This window comes from Danio rerio, chromosome 8 (assembly GCF_052040795.2).
Source record: "Danio rerio strain M-AB ecotype USA chromosome 8, GRCz13ab, whole genome shotgun sequence".
NCBI classification, from domain to species: domain Eukaryota; kingdom Metazoa; phylum Chordata; class Actinopteri; order Cypriniformes; family Danionidae; genus Danio; species Danio rerio.
In genome coordinates, this window is record NC_141028.1 from 61,243,290 (window position 1) to 61,261,234 (window position 17,945).

Sequence of the window (17,945 nt, forward strand, 5' to 3'; positions counted from 1 at the left end):
CTACATTCACTAACACACACTATATCTGAAGTGTTTGGAAGTAATTTGTGTTTCCACTTTGTTTCCACAGAAGTATAAGGAGTTTGAGCGGTCGGTGAGGGTGGAGGAGATCGATGGCATCAAACTGGTGAAGAAACTCGCTGCCAAAATGGAGCAGAGGTTTCACAAGAAAGCTGAAGCCATAAAGGTGAGAGGATCGCCTAGACCACCTGCATACCATGTGTGCACAGCAGAAGAAATGCGTCATCTTAATTCAATTGCCTTATTTAAATAATCTACTCTGTTTTTTCAGTATATTTAATTCACTTATTGTATATTACTAAACACTTTATATTTAATGTCATTATATTTAATTAAAAGATACTTTCTTGTAGGAGGAAATAGATTTGTGTGTATGTGTGCGCGCCTGTGTGTGTGTGTGTGTGTGTGTGTGTGTGTGTGTGTGTGTGTGTGTGTGTGTGTGTGTGTGTGTGTGAACGGAAAGCATTAAATGACTGATGACAAGCAGGATCCATTATAAAGGCCATTCATGTCTGCCCTCCAGCGTTTGGTGGAAGCAGCAGAAGAAGCACACCTGAACCACGAGGAGGATCCTGACCTACAGGTGAGACACAACAGCAGTTACCATAGAAACAGCATCATTTCGCCACGGCAACAGCCCCTGATGAGTGACATTCTGCTGTATTAAACTCTGTGTGCAGATTGTAATCTGGCTTTGTTGTTGATTCTGGCTTGTTGATTCTCTATGTTGTCACACAAGGAAGCAGTGTGTTCGAGCTTTTCCTTCAACACTATTCTACAGTTGTGCCTCACATTAACTCAAATGTTGTCAATTAGCCAATCAGAAACGTCCAAAACCCTGACATCATCATCTGAGCTTTTCCAGAGGCAGAATAATCTGATTGTGTGTAAAGTTGACTTCCAAAACATTTCTCAAACAATCTCTCTCTCATACTGTGGAACAAACTTTAGTGAAGAAGAATGGCTTTTGGTCTGTTCTGGTATATTTTTCAAAGGAGCCACAATATCAAACCATGAGCAAAATAATTTTATTGTTTTACAGAACTTATTTAACGCCAGTTTGTCTAAATAAGATATTCCCTAATGTTTCTCAGTGTTGTTTTAAGTGCAGATCCAGTGTTGGTACTGTTTTGCATGTATTCTGGCACAGCGACATGATTAAGAAGTTCTGGACAGACATCTACAAATGATTATAGGTAAACCTTTTGCCCTTTCTCCAGCTATTTAACTTCTGAAATGTAAAACTGCTCTAAAACTTAGTCACGTACTATAACCTGTGTTACACTTTTGGAGATATCTTGTAAGAGAACGTATTCATGTGTTGTGGTCCTCTGTCAATATGTGGATAAGTCAGATTGCCATTTTCTTACCCTTGTAAAAAAACTGACTTATGACTTGCGTCCGGAATCTGATGATTTCTGGCATATCTGGAATCCTCTAATGGAGTTTTTGGAGATTGTGTCTTCAAAGACTCTTTAATTATCATATTTATTTTGTGTTTTTTGTTAATTCTGCCCTTTACAAATGACTTGAAATACTAGCCGATGCACAATTGTATATTAGATGGCTATATTATTGTATATGATGACATTGGACACCTATACCATGGTTCTGTCATTGTAAATTTTTAAATAATTAAATAATAATAATAAAAATTTTATATATATGTGTATATATACAGTTGAAGTCAGAATTATTAGCCCCCTTTGAATTTTTTTCTTTTTTAAATATTTCCCAAATGATGAAATGATGTTGAACAGATTCAGGAAATTTTCACAGTATTATATGATATATATATATATATATATATATATATATATACATACATACATACATAAAATATTATATGATATGATATTATTTGTTCTTCTGGAGAAAGTTTTATTTGTTTTATTTCGGCTAGAATAAAAGCAGTTTTAAATTTTTTAAACACCATTTTAAGGTCAATATTATTAGCCCCTTTAGCTATTTTTTTTATTTGATAGTCTACAGAACAAACCATCATAATACAATAACTTGCCTAATTACCCTAACCTGCCTAGTTACCCTAATTACCCTAGTGAAGCCTTTACATGTCACTTTAAGCTGTATAGAAGTGTCTTAAAGAATATCTAGTAATATCTAATATTATGTGCTAAAATAATAAAATAAATCAGTTATTAGAAATGAGTTATTAAAATGTTTAGAAATTTGTTGGAGAAATCTGCTCTCCGTTACACAGAAATTGGGGAAAAAAATAAACAGGGGGCGAATAATCCGGACTTCAACTGAATATCTCATTAATCTGCGATTAAGCATAACAGAAACACATGTGATCATCCTAACTTACCTAAAAGAGAAAACGTTTAGTCACATTAACATCTGACTTTTATTAAATGGTGATGTGCCTCAACTTTACATCTTCAAAATGTGGATTTTGTCACTGTTTTGTACCACACTAGCTCAGTGGTTCCCAACCTGGGGTCCGCGCCCCCCTGAGGGGGGCGCCAGAGTTCACATGGGGGGGCGCGGGAGAGGATAAGTATTGAGGTAGAAAAAGGCATAAAAGTGCTCCACTATTATAAAGGGCTTTGCAATTAATCGAAAATCCGATTTAGATTTCGGTTTCAAACGATTATAAAAAAGCATTAATCGAGATAAATGATTATTGCATCATATTTTGCCACGTTCCAGTTGTACACGTGTTGCTCTTAAAAGCGCGAAAGAGCTTATGTGTGTGTGCAGCACGATCACGCAGTCAGAAGCATGCGGCCGGTCAGAATTCACTCTCATTCACACACTGAGACGAGCAGAGGAGCGCAGACATCTAAAGTCATCTTAACGTGAACGCTTTAATGGTCAAATAGGTGTCAAAACGCGGTGTTTAGTGATTATTTACATTAACCCTCATTTGTGTAATAAACAAACGAGTTGAGGATCAAAAGACGTGAAAGAGAAACCATTAAAGAGACAGCGCGCTATGATCCTTCTGCCGCCTGTTTTTATCATTATTAAACAAACATAACAAGAAAACCCTCGCTGCTCTTGACTGAAGGACTGCTGTAGCTAAAGTGTTTTTCTTACAGTGAAGATGCTTAAAGCACAGTTTGTTTCATATTTTTATTTTATTCTATTGTATTTATTTCTCTTTCCTTTGCAGGGTGGAAAATAACTGTATGTATACAGTTGAAGTCAGAATTATTAGCCCTCTTGAATATTAGCAAACCTTTTCCTGCCCAATTTCTGTTTCATGGAAAGAATATTTTATTAACTTATTTCTGAACATAATAGTTTTGATATCTCATTTCTAATTACTGATTTCTTTTTGTCTTTGCTATAATGACAGCACATAATATTTTACTAGATATTTTTCAAAATACAAGCATTCAGATTAAAGTGCAGTTCAAAGGCTTAATTAGAGTAATAAGGCAAGTCATTATAACGGTAGTTTATTCTGCAGACAATTAAAAATATATATTGCTTAAGGGGGCTAATAATATTGACCTTAAATTGATTTCAAAATATTTATATTCAAGCTAAAATAAAACAAATAGAAGAAAAAATATTATAGGAAATACTGTTAAATTTCCTTGCTCTGTTAAAAATAATTTGGGAAATATTTATAAAAAAAAAAAAAAATCTCAGGAGCGCTAATAATTTTGACTTTAACTGGCAATGGTTTTGAATAATCGTGATTACAATTATGACCAAAATAATCGTGATTATGATTTTTCCCAAAATCGAGCAGCCCTACCATTATATATGTATTTTTAAGTACCAAAAAAAAAAAAAATCTAAACACATACCTAAAATTCCAACATAATAGTGAAAATAATTAAAATAAATAACTTTAAATAATTATTTAAATTTTACTCACTCGCGCAATCTGCTTGTCAACGTGTCGTAAAGGCAAAATCAAAACAAAAATGGCAGACAAACGTAAATGCAGTGATTCTTCAGAGGCGAAGAAAAAGATTAGACAGTATGACAAAGCCTACCTAGATTTTGGTTTTATTGAAGGCCAAGACAAGTTAAAACTGATTAATTAATATTTTCTATACATACTACTATATATTAATATTACACAAACACACACACACACACACACACACACACACACACACATATATATATATATATATATAGTACACAGTATTTATATGGTGGGGGGGCTCCAATGTTTGTATATGTTCATGGGGGGGGCTTCAAAGAAAAAGGTTGGGAACCACTGCACTAGCTCATGGATAACCTTGAAGACTTGCATACTGATACAAACATGTAAAACACGTTATTTTAATTTCACTGGGCCTTTCCGGATGAGTTAGGAATCAACATGTACCTTTTGAAAATGTACCGGCCCAATGACAGGCTTTCTACCTTTATTCATGAGATTCATTCATTCATTCATTTTCTTTTTCGGTTTTGTCCCTTTATAAATCCGGGGTCGCCACAGTGGAATGAACCATCAACTTATGCAGCATATGTTTTACACAGCGGATGCCCTTCCAGCCGCAACCCATCTCTAGGAATCATCCATACACACTCATTCACACTCATACACTACGGACAATTTAGCCTACCCAATTCCCCTGTACTGCATGTGTTTGGACTGTGGGGGAAACCGGAGCACCCAGAGGAAACCCACACGAACGCAGGGAGAACATGCAAACTCCACACAGAAATGCCAACTGACCCAGCCAAGGCTCGAACCAGCGACCTTCTTGCTGTGAGGTGACAGCACTACCTGCTGCGCCACCATGTCGCTTATTTCTGAGAGTGCATATAAAATAGAAGAATCATTTCTCTAGGAGATGCAAAATAAACCCACAATTCGTCACTTGAATGAAGCATTTGCACTTTAATTGTTTGTTACTTGACTGTGTGTGAATGCGCTACTAGTGGATCCATTATTGAGTCTCTCTCATGTAAAGGCTGAAGGTTAATCCACCATGAACAGCTGTTAATTTTTCTCAGTGAAAGCCTCAGGTGGAGCCAGACCTCACATGTGCAACACTGCTCATTTCACACAGATAAACACTCCGAGTTTCAGCAAATCAGTACTGTAGCTCACACAGCCAGTGCTTTAAATGTCAGACGAAATTAAAATAAAGCTTTTTAAATGTTAGAATCAATTAAGTATAATCTAGTGTGCTAAAAAACAATGACAAAACTCATATTTAGAAGATATAAACCTGATATAAACACCAGTCTGTCACACCTAAATGTTTTGCCGTCACCTCATACTTCAGTTTCTCATCTAATCAAACCAATCAAATGCTGTCTAGTGTCTAACTTGCCCCGCCCCCTTTGTCTTATTGGCTGTTTATTTGATGCGCCTGAGTTTAATGAGAACTCTGAGAAATAAGAGCTCTAAATCAGAGCTCTGGCAGAGCTGTGGGAACTAAACGCTATTGGCGTTTTTTAAGGGGAGGGGCCACTATATGCCACGCCCTCTCTTCATATTTCAGTTGCGATTACGTCAAACATACAATAAAACATTTATAGCATTAATAACTATGCAATTATAACTGTGTATTTTTAATAACAATGCATATAACACTGTATTAACAACACTGTATTTATTTAAACACACCTCATCATTAACACTGCATTTATTCAATAACAATGCATTAATAACACTGCAATAAAAGCAGTTAATTTATTTAATAACACTGAAATACTAACACTGCAACAATAACAGTGCATTTATTTAATAACTTTGTCTTAACAGTGCATTTATTTATTAACACTGCCTTAATAACACTGCATTTATTTAATAACACTGCATTTATTTATTAAACACTGCATTTATTTAATAACACTGCATTAATAACACTGCATTTATTTATTAACACAGCATTAATAACACTGCATTTATTTATTAACACTGCATTTATTTATAAACACTGCATTTATTTATTAACACTGCATTTATTTATAAACACTGCATTTATTTAATAACACTGCATTTATTTATAAACACTGCATTTATTTAATAACACTGCATTTATTTAATAACACTGCATTAATAACACTGCATTTATTTATTAACACAGCATTAATAACACTGCATTTATTTATTAACACTGCATTTATTTATTAACACTGCATTTATTTATAAACACTGCATTTATTTAATAACACTGCATTTATTTATTAACACTGCCTTAATAACACTGCATTTATTTATTAACACTGCATTAGTAACACTGCATTTATTTAATAACACTGCATTTATTTATAAACACTGCATTTATTTATTAACACTGCCTTAATAACACTGCATTTATTTATTAACACTGCCTTAATAACACTGCATTTATTTAATAACACTGCATTAATAACACTGCATTTATTTAATAACACTGCATTTATTTATTAATACTGCCTTAATAACACTGCATTTATTTAATAACACTGCATTAATAACACTGCATTTATTTATTAACACTGCATTAATAACACTGCATTTATTTATTAACACTGCCTTAATAACACTGCATTTATTTAATAACAATGCATTAATAACACTGCATTTATTTATTAACACTGCCTTAATAACACTGCATTTATTTATTAACACTGCCTTAATAACACTGCATTTATTTAATAACACTGCATTTATTTATTAACACTGCCTTAATAACACTGCATTTATTTATTAACACTGCCTTAATAACACTGCATTTATTTAATAACACTGCATTAATAACACTGCATTTATTTAATAACACTGCATTAATAACACTGCATTTATTTATTAACACTGCCTTAATAACACTGCATTTATTTATTAACACTGCATTAATAACACTGCATTTATTAAATAACACTGCATTAATAACACTGCATTTATTTATTAACACTGCATTAATAACACTGCATTTATTAAATAACACTGCATTAATAACACTGCATTTATTTAATAACACTGCATTAATAAGACTGCATTTATTTATTTAACAACACTGCATTTATTTAATAACACTGTATTTATTAATAACACTGCAGTAATAACACTGTATTTATTTAATAACACTGCAATTAATTAACAAGAATGTGTTACACTTAAGTGTTACCAAATACTTTACCATGCTCTATATTTTTTACCTACTCAATGCTTCATTTTTGTCATAAAAGTTGGCCATTAAAAAGCATTACTGTACATGTGAAACCAGAACATTTGAAGCTTCTTTGTCAGTAATCAGCCTCAAGTCTGTTCAGGTATGAAGAGACCAGCTTTGCACATCCGGATTTGAGGATTTTCTGCTGCTCTCCTCCAGATCCTCTCAAGCTCTGTCAGGTTTGGGGACTCAGTGGACGAACATTATTATGAACATGTTTCTCCTGAGATGTTTGATCGGCTTCAGTGTCTGAGGGCATTCACAGATTCATTCCTGAGCTCCAGCTAGAGTCCTGGATGTTCAGACTTATTCTGTGTAGTGACATTTAAAGGCTTAATTAGGGTAAAGTTAGGGTAATTAGGCAAGTCATTGTATAACAGTGGTTTGTTCTGGAGACAATCCAACACTAATATTGCAGAAGGGGCGAATAATATTGACCTTAAAATGGCTTTAAAACTATTTAAAAACTGCTTTTATTCTAGCCCAAATAAAACAAATAAGACTTTTTCTAGAAGAACACAGAGGAAACACTGTGAAAATTTCTTGAATCTGTTCAACATCATTTGGGAAATAATTGACAAGGAAATTCACAGGAGGGCGAATAATTCTGACTTCAGCTGTATATATTTATTTTACGGCTTATATAGGAGCCCAGATTATGAAGCGTCCCTGCTCTGATTCGGCCTGTAGTGATGATATGAAGTCAAACATTAGAGGCAAGAAATAAATAAATGAAGACTGAAGGCTGCTGAGGGCTGGATGGTCCTCCGAGACGCTCTCCTGGTTTTGGCTGTTTGTTGAGTTTCTGGCTGGCAGCGGCGTCTTCTTATCTGCTCGTAGCAGAGAGCGCTTCCTCGGCTTCATAATCTGTTCCAGAGCGCTCGCTGTCTGATGCGCCGCTCCGCCAATCCTCATGGAAATAACCATGCAGGAAAATGACAGAGAGCAGAGAGCTGATTATACGCATGTGACTGCGCAGAGTCCAACGCATGGGCTCTATATGTTACCCAGCAACTCTTCAGTGAGGCTCAGCGTGACCTGCAGTTTCCTAACATATCTGTTAATGAACAGTGTAGCGAAATGAGCTCAGTTTATGAAAATTAATGATCATTAATAACAAGTTATTTTTAATTACCTATATTCAGAATGGCGACGCGGTGGGTGATTGGGTAACTGTCGCCTCACAGCAAGAAGGTCGCTGGTTTGAGCCTTGGCTGGGTCGGTTGGCCTTTCTGTGTGGAGTCTGCATTCATTCAGTAAATGAATGAATGAATAAAAATAATGAAATGAATGAATGAAAATGAATAAATGAAAATGAATGAATGAATAAATATAATGAAATTAATGTAAATGAATGAATGATTAAAATGAATAAATGAATAAAAATGAATAAATAAATATAAATAAATGAATATAAATGAATGGATGAAAATGAATGAATGAAGGAGTGAAAATGAATGAATGAATATGAATAAATGAAAATCAATGAATGAAAATCAATGAATGAAAATCAATGAATGAAAATCAATGAACGAACAAAAAGGAATGAATGTATAAAATGAATAAATGAAAATGAATTAATTAATTAAAATGATTGAATGAAAATTATTGAACGAATAAAAAAGGAATGAATGTCTAAAATACATGAATGAATGAATAAACATAATGAAATGAATGAATGAATGAATGAATGATTGAAAATGAATGAATGAAAATGAATGACTGACTGAATGAATAAATGAATGAATGAATAAAAATAATGGAATGAATGAATGAATGAATGAATGAAAATAATAATATGAATGAATAAATGAATTAAAATATTGAAATTAATGAAAATGAATGAATAAATATAATGAATTGAATGAAAATGAATCACTAAATGAATAAATGAATGAATGAATAAAAATAATTAAATGAATGAATGATTGAATGAAAATGAATGAATGAATGAATGCATGAATGAAAAAAAATAATATGAATTAAAATGAATGAATGAATGAATAAAAATAATGAAATTAATGATTGAAAATGAATGAATGAATAAAAGTAATTGAATGAATGAATGAATGAATGAATGAAAAAATATGAATGAAAATGAATGAATGAATAAAAATAATGAAATGAATGAATGAAAATGAATGAAAATGAATGAATGAATAAATATAATGAAATTAATGTAAATGAATGAATGAAAATTAATGACTGAATGAATAAATGAATGAATGAATAAAATAATGAAATGAATGAATGAATGAATAAAAATAATGAAATGAATGAATGGATGAATAAAATTGAATAAATGTATGAATGAATGAATGAATGAATGACTGAATGAATGAACAAATTACTGATCATTTTGGATGTTTATGTACTGTTTATGTTAGTAATTCATCATGAGTGTGAGCATCACAGAAAGTGCTACTGTAAAATCTTAATAGCTTTTTAAGGGTCACTTTTACTATAGGAGTAATAAACGTGTAGAGAGATGTTCATGAATAGTCTTCCTCAGTCTTCACCTGCCAGCAGAAGTAATGCAGATTAAACACAGCAGAGGAAACTCAGCACATAAGCTGCACATCATCTCTGCTGCCGGATGACATTCACTACGCCCATGGAAATCTCCTTTCTGTAATTGTGCAGGATGGAGGAACAGAATTAAGCCTGGCCCTGCCAGGAGCAGAGAAAATCCCCAGCAGGAGGAACGCTTGACTCACAAACTTCTCCAGCATAAATATTGATGGACGAGGGGGAGAATATTTAATTATTTATCTAACATTTTTAGAGTTCTTGCTGCCCTAAAATCTTTTGTTAAATCAAATTAACTTAGCAGGTGAGTCAGTGGCTCAGTGGTTAGCCCTGTGGCCTCACAGCAGCAGGAAGGTTCAAGTCCTGGCTGGGTCAGTTGGTGTGTCTGTGTGGAGATTGCAAGTTCTCTCCATGTTGGCGTGGGTTTACTCCAGGTGCTGCGGTTTCCCCAAAGTCCACACTATAGGGCTATAGGGGAAATGGTTACAATATGTAATATTTATTAAACAAAAAAATAAACATGCATTCCCCCTACCAACCACCCACCAGTGCCATCCAACAATAAACGGAGGTACTAAAGGCATAGTACACATATTAATTAAATTAAATTAAGGAATAAAAATGAATGAATGAATGAATGAATGAATGAATGAATGAATGAATGAAAATAAATGAATAAATACAAATGAATGAATAAGAATGAATGAATGAATGAATGAAAATAAATGAATAAATACAAATGAATGAATAAGAATGAATGAATGAATTAATTAATTAATTAATTAATTAATGAAAATGAATGAATAACAATGAATGAAAATGACTGAATGAATGAATGAAAATGAATTAATGAAAATGAATGAATGAATGTATGAGTGACAATGAATGAAAATGACTGAATGAATGAATGAAAATGAATGAATGAATGTATGAGTGACAATGAATGAATGAATGAATGAATGAATGAATGAATGAATGAATGAATGAATGAATGCATTGTAAATGCAGAGACACAAAACTAAATTTTAAATTGACATGATCAAACAATTTATTGTGCTGGAAAGCTGTTTATATATGCTCAACGAGAAACCAAACAAGGCACAGGTGAACATCATAATACCCAAGATCACAGATGAACAGGAGGCAAATCACGTACTGACATGTGGCCTAGTATTGCAGAAACGAAAAAGCGAGAATACAGCTGAAGGTCTGAAGTGTGTCAGCAGAGAATCTGGTGTCCACGTGCCATCAAACATCACGCAGATTAAACACAGCAGAGGAAATTCAGCACGTAAGCGGCTCTTTGCCTCACATCTCTGCTGCTGTGTGACATTTACGACACCCGTGAAATCTCATTGCTGTAATTGTGCAGGATGGAGGATGTGTTTGACGCATGATGAATTCATCTTTTAAATTTCTTAAAGCACCTATAAATGCCTTACAGGGATAGTTTTGTCGAATGTGCTCTGCTGAAACTGTACCGCTGAATTTCATTTGGTGGAAACCGAGATTTGCAGAATCTAATAGTCAACTTTCAGTTCTAGATGGACATAATGTTAAATTAAATTGCAGTCATTTATAATCACGTGTCTTGTAGTTTATTAATTTTCGATCAGCTTAGTCCCTCATTTATCAGGGCTCACCACAGCACAATGAACCACAAACTATTCCTGCATATGTTTTACACTGCGGATGTCCTTTCAGCTGTAACCCAGTACTGGGAAACACCCATACGCACTCATTCACACACACACTCATACACTATGGCCAGTTTAGTTGATCAATTCTTCTATAGCGCATTTGTTTGGACTGAAACTGGAGCACCCGGAGGAAACCCACGCCAACACGGGGAGAACATGCAAACTCCACACAGAAACACCAACTGACCCAGCTGAGACTCAAACCAGTGACCTTATTGCTGTTAGGCCACAGTGCTATCCACCGAGCCAAGGTGCCGCCTGTGTCTTGTAATCTTAAATCAAAATAACTTCCTCTTGGTCATCGTCAGCATCTCTTCTATGATTGGTGTTTAATGATGTGAAGGGCGGGATTAACCTGTCAATCACATGAGATCCACCAATAGCAAACTACGACCATCTTATCAATTCCCAATAGAAAAAGGCTAGCCCCGCCCACACTTAAGCATTGTTTATGTATATATGTTAAGTACACTTAATGTAGTAAGTATACTAAAATATACAGTACACTTAAAAAAAAAACACTGGGTTGTTTTAGAACAATGTTAGGTCAAATATAGACATTCATTCATTCATTCATTCATTCATTCATTTGCCCCTTTATTCATCAGGGGTCGCCACAGCGGAATGAACCACCAACTATTACTGCATATGTTTTACACAGTGAATGCCCTTCCAGCTGCAACCCAGTACTGGGAAACACCCACACACACTTATTCACACACACTACGTCCAGTTTAGTTCATACTTAAGTGCAATCTTAAGTCTGACCCTGAGTACATAAAAAGTAGACTCATTTAGTTGACTCGAGTAGACTCGTTTTATTTATTGTTTTTGTTAAGGAAAAGGATAGTGATAGCACAGTAGAATAAGCGTCTTTTTTTGTAAGGGATGCTTAGAGAACAGACAGCATTAGAAAGATTTCCTCTCATCGGATATTTAAACACAAAACAGTTCAGGGTTATGGTGACTTCTGGACATCAGGGCCACATAAATGTCTATTGTCAGAGTTTTCACCTGTTTAAAGTGAGGATTCTGCTGAATGGCTTGTCTCAGACTGCTGACTCATTTTCCTGAGGCTGTCAGCATATTCTTCTCTGCGGCACAGTCACTTTACAAACATCACACACTTTATTCCCACCCAGACTCATTGAAGAAATGTGCCTTAGCCTATATTTTATCAAAACATAAAACATGTTGCTCCGGGTTCATTTTGTTGTATGTTTCTGATGACAAATCCACTAGAGGGCACTGTCTACTATTTGTGAATCCGAAATACATTGCTTGGGATATGTTTTGATGTACGTTTCAGATGACAAATCCACCAGAGGGCGCTGTCAATATTTTTTGCAAATCTGAAATACGTTACTTAGGGTACGTTTCATTGTATGTTTCTGATGACAAATTCACTAGAGGGCGCTATCTAAATATCTAAATTTTTAGCAAATCTGAAATATGTTACTTTGTGTGTGTTTCGTTGTACTTCACAAATGACAAATCCACTAGAGGGCACTGTTTGCATTTTTTAAAATCTGTAATACGTTACTTTGGGTGCATTTTATTGTACGTTTCATATGACAAATCCAGTAGAGGGCGCTGTTGACATTTTTATGCATCTGAAATATGTCACTTAGGGTACGTTTCATTGTATGTTTCAGATGACATCAACTAGAGGGAGCCGTCTACATTTTAAGCGATCTGAAATACGTTACTGTGGGTATGTTTTGTTGTACGTTTCAGATGACAAATAGACTAGAGGGCGCTGTTTGCTATTTTGTGTATCTGAAATACGTTACTTGGGATACGTTTCATTGTAAGTTTCAGATGACAAATCCACTAGAAGATGCTGTCTACCTTTTTGCGAAGCTGAAATGTGTTACTTAATGTACATTTCGTTTTATGTTTCAGATGACAGGTCCACTAGAGGGAGCTGTTTACATTTTTAGCGAGTCTGATATACTTAACTTAGTATACAATTTGTTTTACCTTTCAGATGACAAATCTGTTGACAAATACTGTTTAAGCCAATATGAAATACGTTACTAAGGATAAGTTTTGTTGTACTTATGACAAATCCATTCGACGGCGCGGTCTACTTTTATTTAAATCTGAAATGTGTTACTTTGGGTACGTTTTGCTTTACGTTTCAGGTGACAAATCCACTAGAGGGCGCCGTCTACGTTTTTAGCAAATCTAAAATACGTTAATTCGGAAATGTTTTGTTGTACGTTTCAGATCACAAATCCACTAGAGTGCGCTGTCTATTTTTTTAGCGAATCTGAAATATGTTACTTTGGGTACATTTTGTTGTATGTTTCAGATGACAAAAGCACTAGAGGGCGCCATCTACGTTTTTAGCAAATCTAAAAGACCTTAATTCGGAAACGTTTTGTTGTACATTTCAGGTCACAAATCCACTAGAGTGCGCTGTCTACTTTTTTAGCGAATCTAAAATATGTTATTTTGGGTACGTTTTGTTGTACGTTTCAGATGACAAAAACACTAGAGGGCGCCATCTACGTTTTTAGCAAATCTAAAAGACCTTAATTCGGAAACGTTTTGTTGTACGTTTCAGGTCACAAATCCACTAGAGTGCGCTGTCTACTTTTTTAGCGAATCTAAAATATGTTATTTTGGGTACGTTTTGTTGTACGTTTCAGATGACAAAAACACTAGAGGGCGCCATCTACGTTTTTAGCAAATCTAAAAGACCTTAATTCGGAAACGTTTTGTTGTACGTTTCAGGTCACTAATCCACTTGAGTGCGCTTTGTACATTTTTGCAAATTTAGCAAACACATTAACTAAAGGATCATTATTTAAAAAAAAAAAAACTACCCAATATTTCTATCCATGTATCTAAATATGAAGACAGTTGTTTACGTTCAAAAATTGTTCATGCTTTCACATACTTTAGCATCTGTGCATCATAATATGCACAAAAGTTTATTGTTAGCTTGAGTAGTGATGATAGAGCAGTGCTGAAAGAGAGTACAGTGAGCAGATGACAGCACCGCTGTAAATATAATACTCCTGAATGATTTATTAATAGCTCCTCCAGTACACTGCAGTGCTAAAAATATGAACAGGGACAGTGGAGAAGGGCAAAAGGGTTGTGTGTGTGTGTGTGTGTGTGTGCGCCAGACCAACTGTACCTATGTGTTTATGAATGTGTAAACGCAGGTGAATCAGCAGTATTTATCATGCATTTAACTGTTATTGTCAGTGCATGTGTGTGTGTGTGTGTGTGTGTGTGTGTTTGGGGTAGTTTTGAAAGTCTTTTCTCAGTAAAGCACTGCACGTGTCCTCTGGTGTTCAGATAGCGCTGGCGTTTCTCAAATTTCGCTGCTCTTCTGTCTGTGTAACCCGAGAGAGCACATTCTGTCCCCTTATTCCCCAAATGTTTGTCATTTCTCCTCCAGCCCTTATCTGTAATGCTGGAGAGCGTTCTGGGAGGATTTCAGGAGAGTTGTTTTCATGTCTACTGTACCTTTACCAGAATTTACCATGGTCTTACTATCACACAGTGACCATGTATTAACAATGGTTACTACAGTAAAACCATGGTAAATCTTCGTGAGGATAGCTCACAGTGTTTCATATCTCTACTACTTTGATGTTAAAATCACATTGATACTGTACTGTACTGGCGGAATGGTCACTTAAAGCAAGAAGCTCGCTGGTTCGAGTCCCGGCTGGGTCAGTTGGTGTTTCCGTGTGGAGTTTGCATGTTCTCTGGTGTTGGTGTGGGTTTCCTCCGGGTGCTCCGGTTTCCCCCACAGTCCAAACACATGCGCTATAGGGGAACTGAATAAGCTAGGTGCCCTTTCATGAAAACAATTAACCCAACATTTGGTTGACACAATGCAGCATTTTTACTCTTACCCTGCGTTTCTCTCTTTCTTTTTTGCTGACAGTACGAGTATTTTAATGCAGTGTTGATCAATGAGTTGGACGAGGAGGGCCGCAGCGTGGAGCTGGGTGGAGAATTCATCCTTCAGCCGAACGAACATTTCAATAATCTGTCAGTAAACCTCAGCCTCAGTGTCGTCCAGGTGCCAACTAACATGTACAACAAAGGTATGATCCGCACTGCAGACACCTTACTATACTACATTAAGAGGATGCTCAGCCAAAAGGGTCTCAGACATGCAACTAGCTATTATAGTCATTTACAGTAAATAATGTAGTGTTTTAAACCACACTATAGTAAAGTACTTAAAGGTAAAGTACGTAATCAATCTTCTATTATACTTCTGCAGTTGCTATGGTAACACAACGACTATAGTACTTAATCTGTTGTGGTGATTCTTCAGTTGCTATGGTAACACAACGACTATAGTATTTAATCTGTTGTGGTGATTCTACAGTTGCTATGGTAACAACAACTATAGTAATTGATCTGTTGTGGTGATTCTGCAGTTGCTATGGTAACAACAACTATAGTAATTGATCTGTTGCAGGGATTCTACAGTTGCTATGGTAACTCATCAACTATGGTAATTGATCTGTTGTGGTGATTCTACAGTTGCTATGGTAACACAACGACTATAGTAATTGATCTGTTGTGGTGATTCTACAGTTGCTTCGGTAACAATGACTATAGTAATTGATCTGTTGTGGTGATACTACAGTTGCTATGGTAACAAAACGTCTAAAATAATTAATTTGTTGTGGTGATTCTACAGTTGGTATGGTAACACAACGACTATAGTAATTGATCTGTTGTGGTGATTCTACAGTTACTATGGTAACACAACGTCTAAAATAATTAATTTGTTGTGGTGATTCTACAGTTGGTATGGTAACACAACGACTATAGTAATTGATCTGTTGTGGTGATTCTACAGTTGCTATGGTAACACAACGTCTAAAATAATTAATTTGTTGTGGTGATTCTACAGTTGCTATGGTAACACAACGACTATAGTAATTGATCTGTTGTGGTGATTCTACAGTTGCTATGGTAACACAACAACTATAGTAATTGATCTGTTGTGGTAATTCTACAGTTGCTATGGTAACACAACGACTATAGTAATTGATCTGTTGTGGTGATACTACAGTTGCTACGGTAACAATGACTATAGTAATTGATCTGTTGTGGTGATACTACAGTTGCTATGGTAACAAAACATCTAAAATAATTAATTTGTTGTGGTGATTCTACAGTTGCTATGGTAACACAACGACTATAGTAATTGATCTGTTGTGGTGATTCTACAGTTGCTACGTTAACACAACAACTATAGTAATTGATCTGTTGTGGTGATACTACAGTTGCTACGGTAACAATGACTATAGTAATTGATCTGTTGTGGTGATTCTACAGTTGCTACGGTAACAATGACTATAGTAATTGATCTGTTGTGGTGATACTACAGTTGCTATGGTAACAATGACTATAGTAATTGATCTGTTGTGGTGATACTACAGTTGCTACGGTAACAATGACTATAGTAATTGATCTGTTGTGGTGATACTACAGTTGCTATGGTAACACAACGTCTAAAATAATTAATTTGTTGTGGTGATTCTACAGTTGCTATGGTAACACAACGACTATAGTAATTAATCTGTTGTGGTGATTCTACAATTGCTATGGTAACACAACGTCTAAAATAATTGATCTATTGTGGTGATTTTACAGTTGCTATGGTAACACAAAATCACAGTAATATAAACAAATGACCCAATACTGAGTGTATAATAGCTGATAACTGAAAAGTAAAGATATTTAAAGTCTACAGTGCAAATCCAGCTTGACATCTTTCTGCTTGCAACGTCCCACGTAACAATTATTCTGGCATAATAAAACAACGGTAACTGCTTGAGCAAATATTCTCAAAAGAAAAACTACATTCTGTGTTAAAATGAAATCAGCAGAAGGAGAATACACAATCCAGCACACACGGGCTCTCCGGTGGATCCCAGAATGCACTGCTCCACTTAAGGATTATTTGCTTTATTTTGTGAATAAAGCAGTGCTTGGTCACTGAGCAAGAGTTTGCTAAGAGCGGCTCTTTCATATGCAAATCTGCACTCCAGGGTGAGACGGATGCTTAATTGTAGAAAAATGAAAGACTCTTATCAATGGAGCGCTCCACTAGCACACATGAATACTGTTGAGTGTTTGTATTTCTGTTTTTGTTCTGTTCCTGCAGCATTTCATCCCTCAATGAGAAAAATACTACAGTAATTTACGGCGTTGTTGATGAATAATATAGTAAAGTGTTGTTATGCTGCATATATTATAATATCAACAACTCTTTGTTGATGAATGCTCCAGCATACTGCAGTGTTAACTATAGTGAACTGATAAACTGTAATAAATGCTGTTGTATACTTTAGCTTTTACTACAGTAAACTGTGGTGTATTGTAGTATAATATACTCTATAGTTGTAGAAAAGGATTGGTTCATTTGTTTTGTATTACTGTAGTCATTGTGTTACCATAGTAACTGTAGAATCGCCACAACAGGTACCATTCTATAGTTGTTGTGTTACCATAGCAACTGTAGAGTTACCACAGTAGATCAATTACTATAGTTGTCGTGTTACCATAGCAACTATAGAATCACCACAACAGTTAAATT

The 17,945-nt window shown here is 35.1% G+C and overlaps 2 protein-coding genes across 3 annotated transcripts in view; both read left to right on the plus strand.

Moving 5' to 3' along the window:
* Positions 1 to 17,945, plus strand: part of mmp23ba (matrix metallopeptidase 23ba) — a 568,642-nt gene that overhangs the window by 153,666 nt on the left and 397,031 nt on the right. The gene's annotated exons all lie outside the window — the stretch shown is intronic.
* Positions 1 to 17,945, plus strand: part of cacna2d3a (calcium voltage-gated channel auxiliary subunit alpha2delta 3a) — a 104,967-nt gene that overhangs the window by 17,696 nt on the left and 69,326 nt on the right. For both annotated transcript variants that reach the window (XM_087265618.2, XM_087265619.2), the window contains exons 3-5: positions 71 to 187; positions 545 to 604; positions 15,267 to 15,429. In XM_087265618.2, coding sequence (XP_087121744.1) covers positions 71 to 187; positions 545 to 604; positions 15,267 to 15,429 — 340 coding nt within the window. The remainder of the gene's footprint in view (positions 1 to 70; positions 188 to 544; positions 605 to 15,266; positions 15,430 to 17,945) is intronic.